This window comes from Loxodonta africana, chromosome 15 (genome assembly GCF_030014295.1).
Source record: "Loxodonta africana isolate mLoxAfr1 chromosome 15, mLoxAfr1.hap2, whole genome shotgun sequence".
In the NCBI taxonomy this organism is placed as follows: domain Eukaryota; kingdom Metazoa; phylum Chordata; class Mammalia; order Proboscidea; family Elephantidae; genus Loxodonta; species Loxodonta africana.
Window position 1 is genome coordinate 80,629,124 of NC_087356.1, and position 15,038 is coordinate 80,644,161.

The 15,038-nt window shown below is 52.0% G+C and overlaps 2 protein-coding genes across 2 annotated transcripts; one reads left to right on the forward strand and one right to left on the reverse strand.

Annotated features, from left to right (window-relative positions):
• Positions 1 to 2,858: 2,858 nt before the first annotated feature.
• APOA1 (apolipoprotein A1) lies at positions 2,859 to 8,923 on the forward strand. Its single transcript, XM_064269035.1, has 4 exons — positions 2,859 to 6,934; positions 7,158 to 7,220; positions 7,414 to 7,567; positions 8,159 to 8,923. Exons 2-4 carry the CDS (start codon positions 7,178 to 7,180, stop codon positions 8,751 to 8,753), a joined length of 792 nt encoding a protein of 263 aa, XP_064125105.1. The 5' UTR covers positions 2,859 to 6,934; positions 7,158 to 7,177; the 3' UTR covers positions 8,754 to 8,923.
• Positions 8,924 to 11,518: 2,595 nt separating this feature from the next.
• On the reverse strand, positions 11,519 to 13,425 carry APOC3 (apolipoprotein C3). The gene is made up of 3 exons (XM_023558233.2): positions 13,360 to 13,425; positions 13,068 to 13,180; positions 11,519 to 11,642 (listed from the first exon to the last, which is right to left on the reverse strand). The coding sequence occupies exons 1-3, from the start codon at positions 13,423 to 13,425 to the stop codon at positions 11,519 to 11,521; spliced, it is 303 nt and encodes a 100-aa protein (XP_023414001.1).
• Positions 13,426 to 15,038: the final 1,613 nt, after the last annotated feature.

The following is a 15,038-nucleotide window of genomic DNA, read 5'->3' on the forward strand; positions in this document are numbered from 1 at the left end:
AGTTGGTTCTGACAGCGACCCTAAGTACAACGGAATGAAACACTGCCCAGTCCTGCACCATCCTCACAATCATTGCTATGTTTGAGTGCATGGTTGCAGCCACTGTGTCAGTTCTTCTCCAGGGATTGGTCCCTCCTGATAAATGTCCCAAGTACATGAGACAAAGTTTCACTATTCTTGTCTTCTAAGGAGCATTCTGGCTGTACTTCTTCCAAGACAGATTTGTTTGTTCTTCTGGCAGTCCATGGTATACTCAATATTCTTCACCAACACCATAATTCAAAGGCATCAATTCTTTGTTTTTCATTATCCAGCTTTCACATGCATATGAGGCGACTGAAAATAACCATGGCTTGGGTCAGGCACACCTTAGTCTTCAAGGTGACATCTTTGCTTTTTAACACTTTAAAGAGGTCTTTTGCAGCAGATTTGCTCAATGTAGTATATCGTCTGAATTCTTGACTGCTGCATCCATGGGCATTGATTGTGGATCCAGGTAAAATGAAATCTTTGACAACTTCAATATTTTCTCCATTTATCATGATGTTGCTTATTGGTCCAGTTGTGAGGATTTTTGTTTTATGTTGAGGCGTAAACCATACTGGATGTTGTAGTCTGATCTTCATCATTAAGTCCTTCAAAGGTTGTGTCCTCTGCATATTGCAGGTTGTTAATGAGTCTTCCTCCAATCCTAATGCCACATTCTTCATATAGTCCAGCTGTTCAGATTATTTGCTCAACATGCAGATTGAATAAGTATGGTGAAAGGATACGACCCTGATGCACACCATTCCTCATTTTAAACCACGTAGTATCCTCTTGTTCTGTTCAAACGACAGCCTCTTGGTCTATGTACAGGTTCTGCATGAGCACAATTAAGTGTCCTCGAATTTCCATTCTTTGCAATGTTATCCATAATTTGTTATGATCCACACAGTTGAATGCCTTTGCATAGTCAATAAAACACAGGTAAACATCTTTCTGGTATTCTCTGCTTTCAGCCAAGATCCATCTGACGCGTCCTCTTCTGAATCTAGTTTGAATTTCTAGCAGTTCCTTGTCAATGTACTGCTGCAACCATTTCTGAATTATCTTCAGCAAATTTTACTTGGGTGTGACATTAATGATATTCTTCAATAATTTCCACATTCTGTTGGATCACCTTTCTTTGGAATGGGCACAAATACGGATCTCTTCCAGTTGGTCGGCCAGGTAGCTGTCTTCCAAATTTCTTGGCACAGATGAGTGAGTACTGCATCCATTTGTTGAAACATCTCACTTGGTCAACTCATGGAGCCTTGTTTTTTGCCAGTGCATTCAGGGCAGCTTGGACTTCTTCCTTCAATACCATTGATGCTTGATCATATGCTACACCCTGAAACAGCTGAATGTCAACAGATTCTTTTTGGTACAGTCACTCTGTGCATTCCTTCCATCTTCTTTTACACTTTCTATGTCATTCAATATTTTGCCCACAGAAATCCTTCAATATTGCAAGTCAAAGCTTGAATTTTCTCTTCAGTTCTCTCAGCTTGAGAAATGGTGAACATTTTCTTCCCTTTTGCTTTTCTATCTCCAGGTCTTTGCACATTTCATTATAATACTTTACTTCGTCCTCTCCATCTGCCCTTTGAAATCTCCTGTTTAACACTTTTACTTCATGATTTCTTCCATTCACTTTAACTACTCGATGTTCAAGATCAAGTTTCAGAGTCTATTCTGACATCCATTTTAGTCTTTTCTTTCTTTCCTGTCTTTTTAATGACTTTTTGCTTTCTTCATGTATGATGTCCTTGATGTCATCCCACAACTCATCTGGTCTCTGGTCATTAGTATTCAATGCATCAAATCTATTCTTGAGGTGGTCTCTAAATTCAGGTGGGATATACTCAAGGTTATACCTTGGCTCTCGTGGACTTGTCTGGATTTTCTCCAGCTTCAACTTGAACTTGCATATGAGCAATTGATGGTCTATTTACACAGTGGGTCGCTGGCCTTGTTCTGACTGATACTGAGTTTGTCCATCGTCTCTCTCCATAGATGTAGTTGATTTAATTCCTGGGTATTTCATCCAATGAGGTCCACATGTATAGTCACCATTTATGCTGTTGAAAAAAAGGTATTTCCAACGAATAGGTCCTTGGTCTCGCAAAATTCTATCGTGCCATCTCCAGGATTGTTTCTATCACCAAGGCCATATTTTCCAACTGTTGATCCTTCTTGTTTCCAACTTTTGCATTTCAATCAGCAGTAATTATCAATGTGTCTTCACTGCATGTTTCATTAATTTCAGACTGCAGAAGTTAATAAAAAATCTTCATCTTCGGCACTAGCGGTTGGTGCGTAAATTTGAAAACCAGTCTATTAACTGGTCTTCCTTGGAGACGTATGGACATTATCCTATCACTGACAGAGCTGTACTTCAGGATAGATCTTGAAATGTCCTTTTTGACAATGACTGCGATGCTGTTCCTCTTCAGTTTGTCATTTTCGGTGTAGTAAACCATACGATTGCCCAATTCAAAACGGCCAACACCAGTCCATTTCAGCTCGCTAATGTCTAGGATAGCTATCTTTAAGTGTCCCAGTTCATTTTTGACAACTTCCAACCTTCCTAGATTCATACTTCATATATTCCATGTTCCAATTATTAGTGGATGCTTGCAGCTGTTTCTTCTCATTTTGATTCGTGCCACATCAGCAAACGAAGGTCCTGAAAGTTTTTCTTCATCCACATCATTCAGGTTGCCTCTGCTTTGAGGAGGTAGCTCTTCCCCAGTCTTATTTTGAGCGCCTTCCAACCGGAGGGGCTCATCTTCCGGCACTATATCAGACAATGTTCTGCAGCTACTCATAAGGTTTTCACTGGCCAATTTTTTAGATGTAGATCACCAGGTCTTTCTTCCTAATCTTAGTCTGGGAGCTCTGCTGAAATTTGTCCACCAGGGGTGACCCTGCTGGTATTTGAAATAGTGGTGCCATAGCTTCTGGCATCACGGCGATACACAAGCCAGCTTCATTGAGCAGTGTCATTCATTAAACAACTATTTGTTGAGTGTCTACTATATGCCAGGCCTAGCAGGGGACAGTCCTCCCAGAGCAGACTGACCGGTACATTAGGACATACATTGGGAAAGAGCAACTTGTTAATCTAAATGAGTCGCTAATCATTCTGAGCAAAATCCATTCCTGCAGCTGGCTGCCAGCACTCCAGATGTGTCGGGGATCCAGGGCCAGCCACTTGATCCACTTCAGAAACAGCCGCACTGGAGACTCTGAGGACTAGGAGAGGGTGTGGGATTATGGCCTGTGTTGGTGAGCCCTGCACCCCTTCAACAGCCAGTTCGTTCAATGGGCACTTAGCGCCACTCACACTGACTGGCTGGACCTCACAATCTGATACTGATGAGCATGGCTCGACATGTTAATTTTTTTCCATAAGCCTCTGTCCAGAAAGACTTTCTTTCCAAAATACTAATAACAATGAGATTGGGCTAGTCTAAACAATATTCCCTTACAATGAAATGGAATAGGCACATTAGTGAACATATTAAAAATGAAACATTCCTGTTTGGTAAAACGCTGCCAAACAGCATCCCCTACCCCAATGCCGTGAGATCCCTGAGCCAGAAAACTTAGAAGTCTCCGGACAGATACAGAGGCTATGGGAGTCAGGGGCCCTGCTGCTGGCCACCGCAAAGAGCTAGAAGCCAGGCCTCCTCATTCCTAGTCCTGCCAACACCAAATACTAATGGCTGTAGGATGCAGGGCAAGTCGCTTAGCAGCTGTGAACAGCAGTTTTCTCATGGGCATAATAACAATGATAGTATCTGGCCTGCCAGCCTTACAGGGACATAGTAATTTAGTGCTTTGGCAATAAAGAACTAGGCAAGTGTTGGATATTAGGTTTAGCCGCGATAGTCATTTCAATAATAAACCAAAGAGAGTGAAACAGTGGCAAGCTGCTTGAAGTTAACTAGTAAGGCTACCCCTAAAGCTGGCTGGTACTAGCTCTACCCTCAGAAAGGAAGGAACCTCTCTTGGCCTGAGACACCTGTGAGCTGTCCCAGCAGATGACCAGTCTCCCTCCCATTCAAGACTACAGCCAGAAAACTGGAATGGCCAAGTGGTGGCCCAGGCAGACTATTAACTGAGACTACCTCCCACTCTGCACAACTGCACAGATCTCTGGGGCTGGTTCGGTTGAACCTCTGAGCATCTACGAGTCAGGGGCAAGCAGAGAAATGTGGGATTCCTGCCTTCCCCCACTTCTGCTGCCAGAAGCTGAAGTCAAAATGGAGAGCTATCTTCTGGCAATGCAAGTGTGTTAGTGGGAACAAGACTGAAACACCAGAAACTGGGATTCCAGGACACAGAATAGCTACTGTTTACTTCGAAAGAGCCCTGGTGGCATAACGGTTAAGCGCTTGGCTGCTAACCAAAAGGTTGGCAGTTCAAACCCACCCAGTGGCCCTGCGGGATAAAGTCCTGGTGATCTGCTTCTGCAAACATTACAGCCAAGAAAACCCTATGGGGCAAATCCACTCTGTCACATGGGGTTGCTATGAGTCAAAATAGAGTCAATGGCACCCAACAACAGCAGGTACCCTTCTAACTGTTTTACGTATGTGTTGTATTCGTTTCCTGTGGCTGCTGTAACAAATTACCACAAAGCTTTGTGCTTAAAACAACATAGATGTATTACAGTTCTGGAGGTCAAAAGTCCAAAATAGGTCTCACTAGGCTAAAATCAAGGTGTCGGCAGAGTTGCGTTCCTTCCAGAGGCTCTAAGGGAGAATCCATTTCCTTTTCCTTTTCCAGCTTCTGAGGCCGCCCACATTCCTTGGCTCGTAGCCCCCTTCCAGTAACTGCATCACTCTGACCTCTGCTTCTGTGGTAGCCTGTCTGGATAATCCAGGATAATCACCCCATCTCAAGGTCCTTAACTTAATCGCATCTGCAAAATTCCTTTTGCCATGTAAGGTGACATAGTCACAGGTTCTGGGGACTTGGACACAGACTTCTTGGCGGGGGGATTGTGCTGCCTCACATACTTGCAATCCCTAGCTCTAGCAGACGACATGTTCTATCATTATTTTCCTTTAACAGATAAGAAGCTGAGGTGTAGGAGGTTTATGCAACCTGCCCAAGCTCAAGCCGCTAAGAAGAGGCAGATCTGGGACTCCAATCTAAGGCAGTCCGGCTTCAGAGCCACCTTTTCTGAGATGAAAGGCAGGAGACTGGCAGGAAGGGGAGAGGCCTGGAGTCCGGCCACTCCCTGACCCAGCAGACTGGTTTCCAAGTGTTAGTTTCCTGAGTAGATGGTACAGGGCACATTTCTGCCTAGGTCCTAAGTCCAGAGACCTGGATTTTAGGTCCAGTCCTGCTCCTAGCTCACTGAGAGACATAGAGCAAACTCCTTCCACCGTCTTCAATTTCCTCATCTATTAAGTGGTGGGTGGGGAGAAGCTGGGGTGGCTGCTCTCCAAGCTCCTCCCAGCTTGGATACTCACGGGTTCCATGACTCAGGTCCTGTCAGTGACCTGGTGTTGGATGTCCTGGGCCTCCCCACAGAAAACTTACACAACAGCCCTGCAAACATCAACACATACACAGCGCTTTACATTCGCAGAGTCTCCTGTGGTCCTCCAACCGTTCTGCAAACCAAGCATTCTTGTCCCCACTTCACAGTTAGGAAACTGAGGCTCAAAGACATTACATAATTGGCTCAAGATCCTCCAGCAAGTTGGAGGCAAAATGAAATGAGAAACCAAGGTCTCCTGTCATCTCCCAGTCCGGGAGTCTGCCCTCCACACCGGTGATTCCCCAGGGCTGGTATCCATCCTTACTTGTGTGTGATCAAATAAAAATATGAACAGTGCAGAGTTTTCCATTAAGACATGTGTATTCAATTTATGTGAGTTGCCCTTTATGCTGAGATCATGTCCTTTTTGGGTGTTAAAAAGTCTTTTCTTTTTTGAAGTAATAGTAGATGGTAGGGGGCTTTTGGGGGGGTGCAAACAGTTTTGAAAGGTTGGAGGTTCATATCCACCCAGATGCACCTCAGAAGAAAGGCCTGGTGATCTACTTCCAAAAGCCACTGCAAACCCTACGGAGCACAGTTTCACTCTGACACGTGGGGTCCCCACGAGTTGGAATCAACTTGATGGCAAGTGGTTAATACTTTTACATGACAAAATTAAAAGTTGGCAACTTCATGTTGGTCTGTAGGGCTTGTTCTGAAATGTTAGAGGTCTCTGAAATCTCAAAGTCTGGGAAGTACCGAGCAACACACTCTCCCCGAGCAAGTGGCTATTGCCCCAGGTTCCCTTAGGTCTGATCGGTTTGGGAGGTCTGGGGATGAGTGGGAGAGAGGTGTGTGGAGGGTAGAGAGAGGGTGCGTAGGGATCTGTTGGGATCAGACATGAGACAGAGTGTTTGTGGGAGGAATATCCGCTGCCTTTACAGGGGAGGGGAGGAAGGGGCAAGAGGCGGGGTGTGAAATAATCTCCCTGGAATGCAAGGGGAGGGGGAGGGGAGGAAATCTCCCTGAGGAGTCCCAGGTGTCCCCCTCCCTGGCTGTGTAGGCACAACAGACAATGGGGCGTACACACACATCCAGGAGGAGAGAGGATGGGTGCAGCTGACCCCGACCCTAAAAAAAAGACTGGGGACCCACAAATCTGCAACCACCCCATTCCTGCCCCCACCTGAACCCCTGACCCCTAGCCCTGCAGCTTCCTGTTTGCCCACTCTATTTGCCAGGCCCCAGGCACACAGCTGACCCTTGAACTCTAGGCTCCACATCGCCAGGACCAGCAACAGGGCCCAGGTTGAGCTTATCAGCTGCCCAGCCCTTCCCCTGCCTGGAGATATAAATAGGTCCAGGGGAGAACTGGCCACTCAGAGGTTCAGAAGCTGCTGGGAGCTCGAGGTAAGTACTGCTGCCTACTCCAGATTCCCCAGCTCTAGGCAATTGAGGCTCAGGCTCTGGGATCTTGGCTCCAGATTCTGCTCCATGCAGGGGCCCTGTACACTTGAGGCGTTTCCCCACTTTGTGGCCGTCCTCCTCCCCTGGCTGGAATGAGTAGGGGAGTACAGGGCTCCCCTATGCTACAGGCCTGCCTCTATTCAGCCAGGACCTTCTTCTTCTCCAGGTCACCCACGTCCCTTCAGGATGAAGGCTGTATTGCTGACCTTGGCCGTGGTATTCCTGACGGGTAGGTGGCCCCCAACCTAGGGAGTCAACCATCAGGGGACCCTTCTCCTTAAACCCTGTGGTCCAACCTCCTGGGCACAGGGAGCAGGGTTTCTCATCAGCCCTTGCACAGCTGCCCTCTGTCCCTGGCTGGCATTCCAGCACAGATCCCATCCCACAGAGAGGCCTGATCTGGTCTCCCCTCCTGCCCTCAGGGAGCCAGGCTCGGCATTTCTGGCAGCAAGATGAACCCCAGACGCCTTGGAATCGAGTGAAGGATCTAGTCACCGTCTACTTGGACGCAGTCAAAGACAGTGGCAGAGATTATGTGTCCCAGTTTGAAGACTCTGCACTGGGTAAACAGCTCAAGTAAGGACCTGGCCAGGATTCTGGGGCAGGAGCAGGGGCTGCCATACTTAGGAGCAGAGAGGCCCATAGAAAGATGTTGCAGCTAGATCCACCTGCTATTTGATGAGCTGGGTCCTGTGGAGGGCCTGGATGGAGAGCCAGGAGGGGGATCCCCAGGCATGGTCATAGCTCCCAGCAAAGGCAAAACCAGTGCTGGCCAGGCAGTCATCACATCTGCCTGCAAGTGCCCAAACCCCTTCCCATTCTGAACTACCTCCTCTGCTCAGCCCCAGCCACTGTGGTGGCTGTCCTTAGAGAGGAAAAGAGACGTGAAGCATAGAAAGGGTCAGCTCTGGAGATAGGCAAAGGCGAGCACCAGGCCCAGCTCTGTCTCTTGGGTGAGTCACCGAAGCTCTCTGCTCCTCAGTCCATCTGTACAATGGGACGTCGGGAGAAGGGGGTGGGCAGGTGTATGGGAAAAGCTAGGCGGGGGCTGTGGCTCACAGCTCTTGCCCAGGCCTCCCCACAGGTAAGCTGGGGCACTGCACCTTCACCTCCGGGCGGTCCAGGGTCCATGGGAGGCCATCCTTCAGCCCCTCTCTTCCCCTGCAGCCTGAAGCTCCTGGACAACTTGGACACCCTGAGCAGCAGCTTCACCAAGCTGCAGGAGCAGATAGGCCCCGTAACCCAGCAGTTCTGGGATAACCTGGAAAAGGACATCGCCCACCTGCGGCAGGAGATGAACAAGGACCTGGAGGAGGTGAGGCAGAAGGTGCAGCCCTACCTGGACGACTTCCAGAAGAAGTGGCAGGAGGAAGTGGAGCTCTACCGCCATAAGGTGGGGCCGCTGGGCGACGAGTTCCGCGACAGCGCGCGCCAGAAGCTGCAGCAGCTGCAGGAGAAGCTGAGCCCGTTGGCCGAGGAGCTGCGCGACCGCGCCCGCGTCCATGTGGATGCGCTGCGCTCGCAGCTGACCCCGTACAGCGAGGAGCTGCGCCAGCGGCTGGCCAGCCGGCTCGAGGCGCTCAAGGAGGGCAGCTTCGCCGAGTACCGCAGCAAGGCCTTGGAGCACCTGAGCGCGCTCGGCGACAAGGCCAAGCCGGTGCTGGAGGACTTCCGCCAGAGCCTCCTGCCCGTGTTTGAGAACCTCAAGGTCAGTTTCCTGACCGCCGTCGATGAGGCTGCCAAGAAGCTGAACGCCCAGTGAGGCGCCCGCCGCGCAGGGCCCTCTCCTCCCGCCCTCCTGGCCATTTTGGGTTTCTTAAAATAAACGTTTCAAAATTGGGAAGCAGCTTCTTTCTTTTGAGAGAACGGCGGTGGGGCACGGGGCGCAGGAGGGAGCCGTCCGGACTGCTGGGCGGGGGCTTTGGACCAGGGGTAGGGACTTGGGGTGCTGACTTTCCTACACACGCTCATCAACCCCGAGCCCGGTCAGGGCCTCTTCAGGGCCTTCCTCGAGGGAGCTGCTAGGCGCCCGGCCTGGCGGGCAGGCGAGCAGGCCCGGAGGCGGTAGGAGCGAGCCAGTAGATGTCCCTCGTCTAGGAGGACTCTACTAGTACTTCCAACTAGAAAGGGGATCGCAGAGGACCAGGCAAAGCAATGCTAAGTGCCTTCAAAGAACCTCTGAAACAATTAACATGGCAACTCTGTTTGAGGACATCAGGAAAGAGGGCTGGCTTTGCTGGGAGAAGTGCGTTTCCGGTCCCCAGAGGTGTTCAGTTGGACGGAGCCGGGCAGGTGGGCGTGTTTGCCAGGGCAGATGGCAGAAGGCTCTTCCAGCCCTCGGGCTCTAAGGGGGTTGCAGTGGCCTCGAGGAGCCATTGGGACTTGAAGAATTTGGGCAGGTTCAAATGAAGAGCTGGAATCTTGCTCCTTCCTACTTCATTAACTCAGCAAACGCTTGAACAAGCGTTTCCCTTTTCTTTTTCACAAAGGCAGCGTCCCACTCCGTACACTCCTACCTACCCAGAAACAGTCACTGTTTCCTCAGGCACAGCTGTGGAAGCCAGCCATCACTCTCCTTCCCCGCCCCCCCATCACTCTCCTTCCCCGCCCCCCCATCCCTCTCCTTCCCCGCCCCCCATCCCTCCTCCCCCAATAAGGACCCAAGCCCTGCCACGCCCTATTTCTGTCAGCTCTGGCTTGAGTCAGAACAATAATCAGCGCTTCTTGCAGGTAATTAGCACATTTTTATTTCTAAGATGCTTTCGTATTCATCACATCATGGCACCCTTCCCCAAATCCCGGAGTAGGTTGCCGTTAAACCCATTTTACAACTGAGGAAGCTGAAGCTTGGACGTGTGCAGTCACTCATCGAGGTTGAAGTGCAGGATGGACCAGGTGGCTCTTTTAGACCCATCTGCCCTGGGCTCCCATAATTTTTTTTTTTTAAGTGTGTGGCCAGGCCCTCAAGTTCATATGGGTGCGCACACATAAATGCATTCTCACTGCACATCTCTCTTCACAGCCGGCCCCTCCTCACACTCAGGTACATCCCCCCGTGTGCATGCACACGGCTTCACAGATCTGGGCACTTACGGAGCCTTCCCTGCTCTCTCCCCACAAGGCCTTTCGCCTCCTTGAGCAGACTGCTGGTGTATTTCAGCAACCTCCTGGATAAGGGAGTGGGGTTTTCAGTTCCCAACCATCCAGAACTACAATAGGTGTCAGGTCCAGATTTGGATGGGGACATTTTCCAGGCATGGGGTGCTGAGATCCCTGGTTCCAGTTGGGCTGGAAGAGAAGTCCAAGTGGATTTCCAAAGAAAAGAGCAAATGTGTCCATGTGGGGCACAGATAGGGCTGGATGTTCTGATGCCCCCGAGATCTGAAAGGGAGTCCCCAACGCCTGGCGTAGGAGTAACAAAGCTTTTTCTGTGCTAACTTAGCAGAATATAGGTAGCTGACCTGGGCTGGAGGCCTGGCTCTGTGGTACTAGGCAAGTGCCTTCACCTCTCTGAGCCTCAGTTTTTCTTCATCTGAAGCGTGAGGGCCTTGCTTAGTCACTTTCTGACATGAACATCTGTTGGATGATGGGGACACAAGGGGAACAGCCTCTGTTGGGGTGACTTTGAGTTCCTTCTTGGCTCCCAGGACACCTGCCTCCCCACTCAAATTCTGACCCCAAGGGAACAATCAACTCAGCCTATAACAACAGTAACAACCAGTTACCAGGCACCTTTGATGTGCTAGGTGCTGTTCCAAACACTTCTAGACACCTCCTCATTTCATTCTCACAACAAACCTGCATTGGAGGGTATTATTGTGCCCAATTTACAGATAAGGAACTGCGGCTGGTATTCATCGGGGGGAACCAAGATACTAGAGTGTCACTGTATCTTACTCCAACCACTAACCCATCCTGCCTCCCTTCCCCCAAGTGTGGTTGAGAGAGGCAGGTGGCCCAGGTGGTGCACGTCAGCTTCACAATTGCAGTGAAGGCACACAGGCACAACTCTGATGATGAAAGAACTGTGCCAGGAACAGTGCCTGGAAGACCGCACACTGAAGTCGTGTCGTACAGCACTTGACAATTTATCAAATATTTTCAAACCTATTATTCCGTGTGATCCTCCACACAAACTTGCCAACGGAGGCAGAGCAAATAGGGCTATTCTCACCTTAGAGATGAAGACACTCACCCAGAGACCACCCAGCTACTAGGTAGAGATGGGGGCACTGGAACTCAGGCCTGCCCAAGCTGGCATCAGTCCAGTGCCTGCCCACAAAAGAGCCCGACGCGTTCCCATGCCCAAGCATATACAGCACTCGTGGGATGTCCGACTCATGGCAGCTTCTTGTCCAGCTTTATTGGGAGGGCAGCATGCCGTGGGGTAGGGCAGATCTGGGTTGGGGCAAGACAGCCACTGAGAATGCTGTCCCTTTAAAGCAACCTTCGGGGGCGGCCCTGGAGGCTGGAGGACCCAGGAAGCCAGCAGGATGGATGGGCATGCAGACTTGGGGTGTCGAGGTCTCAGTGGCCTTCAGGGTTCTGAGTTGGTTTGGCCTCAGGGGTTGATTCCCAGAGCCTGGAGAGCTTGCCCTTAAACGTGCTCCAGTAGTCTTGCAGGGAGGTGAAGCCACCAGTCACCCAGTCCCTGGGGATTAAATCAGTGAGGGGAAGCGATAGAGGTGGGTGTGAGAGCACGTCGGCAGAGGCAACCCTGAGGCCCCCACCGGTACCCTCACTGCCTCTCCCTGCTGCCCTCTCAACCTGGCAATGCCCCTGGGACCTCAGGCAGGAACCACCTACCAAAGGTGCCGAGGGTGGCCATGGGACAGAGACTGTGGGACCCCAGGTTGGGTCAGACCCTTGTGCCCCCAGGGCCTGAGGCAAGCTGGAGTGGAGTGACTTGAGTAGGGAGATACAAGGGCTGTCGTGTGGCACATGTATTCTATGAGTGGTGCCCCCTGGAGTTGTACCACCTGGTGCTCTGAGTGGGGTGGGGCACTGGGAGGTGTTCTGTCAAGTGGAAAATCGCTGGATAATTGCTTAGCTGTGTGATCTGGGGCAGGTCACTCAACCTTTCTGAGCCTCAATTTTCTCATCTGCAAAATGGGGAGAATAGTACCTACTCCACAGCCTTTTCTGAGGATTAAGAATGTGAACACGCCTGCTGTGTAGGTGCTGGCTGAGTGGAGGTGGGGAAGGGAGTCGGGGAGAGGAGAGGACCAGTGGGCAGGACGAGGGGTGGGAGGGCCAGTTGGCACTGAGTTGACCTTGACTCATGACAACCCATGTGTGTCAGAGTAGAGCTGTGCTCCATAGAGTTTTAAATGGCTGATTTTTTGGAAGTAGATCGCCAGGCCTTTCTTCTGAGGCAGGAAGGGGTACTTCCAACCTTTTGGTTAACAGCCAAGCACATTAACCCACAGGCATAGCAAGAGGGGCAGAGGGGCTAGTCCAAGGGGGTGTCAGACGAAGCACAGAATCACATTCTGAGGTGCCACAAAGGTAAAAGGCACTTGACTGAGACAGCTGGACAAAAGGAGGGAAGGCATTCCTGCTGACACAGTGCCGCTATCAAAGTCTATTCATCTTGAAATTGGAGGGGAGAGGGTGCTTGTTATCCTCTCTACACCCCTACCTTAGCCATTTTCACCACCCAGGAATTCCCCAGGCTGGGAACGTGGCAGAAAAACAGACCCCTGGGCTGAAATTGGGTCGGGTTGTGCCTCCCAAGGGAAATCTCTCGCCAGTCTACATCAGAAGGAAAGAGGAAATGAGGGCGAAATGGCCTGCCTTAGGGAAGAGAGAGTGTAGGGAGCTGAGGCCAGGAGACAGGAGGAACATCCCTACCTCAGCCATCTACGATACTGCCCTTAACAGAGCACTGTGAGCGGAACCCCCATTTTATAGAAGAGCGCATTGAGGCTCAGAGAGGCACAGGCCCTGGCCAGGGTGGGAGAGCCACGCGCCCAGTGTTAGGCTCTCCCTCCACATCTGGGGCTGCTGTCTGCCAGGGCAGGCGGGAGCTGGCGTGGGGGCGTGGAGGTGGGGGAAGGGAGGTCGGTGGGCATACTTGGCATGCTGGGCCATCTGGGACTCCTGCACGCTGGTCAGTGCATCCTGGGCGGTCTTGGCAGCATGATGCACGTAGCCCTGCATGACGTCCAGGAGGGAAGCATCCTCAGACTGGTCCTCAGGCTCGAGAGCCCCTGGGGGGAGAGCAGGGGCTGAGCTGAGTTGTCAGGTCTCCGGGAGAAACCCTCAACTCCTGCCAGCCACCCATCATGGCCCAGGGTCCCAAGCAACCTCCTGAGGTTTCTCCAGGCAGCTGGCTGCCCCCAACCCACCCCCAGCCCAGTCTCCACAAAGTGCTTACGGGCAGTGGCCAAGAGCGCCAGGAGGGCAGCAACGAGAAGGACCCTGCTCTGCATGGCACCTCTGTTCCTGCAGGAAGTGTCCTGTGATGGGCATCCAAGTCCCCCCACCCCCACCGCTGGGTCCCTCCCTGGGGAGGTGGTGTAGCCCGTACAGTGGAATCTGAACTGGGGCAACCCAGCTCCCTTGCTAATATGGGAGGCAGAAGACCCAGGCACAGAAGGAGGGAGGAATGGGATGGAGCAGAAAATCCACCAGCGTGGGAGTTGTGACAACTGGGTTCTGGCCTGGGCTCGCCACTAACGTGCTGTGTGACTTTGGGTAGATTTCTGTCCCCCTTCAAGCCTCATTTTTTTCTATCTGGGGTAGGACTGGGTGTCTGAAGCTTCTTCAAGTCCAAAACACGCAGAACAGGGGAGAGTATGCACATTTGGAGCAGACAGCTCTGGGTCCCAGTTCCAGCTCTGCCACTACTGTGCTGTGTATGGCTTTGGGCAGGTGCACCCCCGACCCGGCTCGGCTCCGTGTGCATCAGGGGGCAGGCGGAGGCCTTCCTTTGCCCCTCCCCATCCTGCTTTCCTCCCAGTCCTCATGCCCTCACCCTCCCCAGGGGGCATTACCTGGAGCAGCTGCTTCTTGGGAAGAACTGAGCAGGCAGAGAAGAGGGTTCTGACCTGTCTTATATTGTCCCCAGGGCCACAGGCACTGAAAGCCCAGCAAGCCGGGCAAAGGTCACATGCTGACCAGTGCAGACCAGGGCCTGAGGCAGAGTGGCCAGGTGCAGCCAGGCCTGCTGGGAGAATTGGGAAATCTCTAGGAAGCTGTGGGTGCCCACACTGCTCTCCTGTCACCCCTGCAGCCAGATGGGCTCAGGAACTGGGGAGACCCCATTCCTTCCTAGCAGACTGGCTCTCTGGGGAGAGGCTGGTGTGATGGGAGAGGGGCTTAGGGGACTAGCCAGGGGCCTCTGGGCCCATCTCAGTCCTTCATACTTGAGTTTTCAGGTCCCTCTGTCCATCCCCTCAACACACACCCCCACCCCCTCTACACCATCAAGCCCTGAAAACAGCCTGGCTGGTGCCCTGGGCTTCTTCAGACTTGGGAGCAACTGTCCCCCTCTTGGCGGGTTAGGGTGGGGGTAGGGGGATGTCTAGACAGTGCAGTCATGTGTGGGGAAGGGGTGACCCAGTTGAACATACAGCCCCTTCCCCAGCATCTCCGTCTCTGGGCTCCAATCCCAGGTGCTGCTTACCCAGAAGGCTCCCCCAGGTAACCCCAAGGGCAGGAGTTGATGGGAGAAAGGCAAAGGCTACTCTGAGCCCAAGGCCTTTGTCCTCTCCCCTCCCCTCCTCCTCACCTTGCCCTCTGGACCCACTGATAACATTCGGTACCTAGACCAGGAGCTGGGCTCATGGCTGGGGGCCTCCCCACAAGTGTAGCAACTGGGACTGGTTCCCAGGGCTGAGTGCCTTCAACCTTGGGCCTCAGGTTCCTCAGCTCGGAAATAGCAGCCCTCATAGCCCCGTGGCCAGGTGACACCTGGAGGGAGCAGACTGTGGCAAGGACAGTCTGGTGGGGAGAGGGTGGCAGAGCATCTCGGCAGGGCCAGTCAGCTGTCTGGGAGAGGACTCAGGCCCTTCTTGTGGGGTGAGGTGTCTCCTGGGCCCTC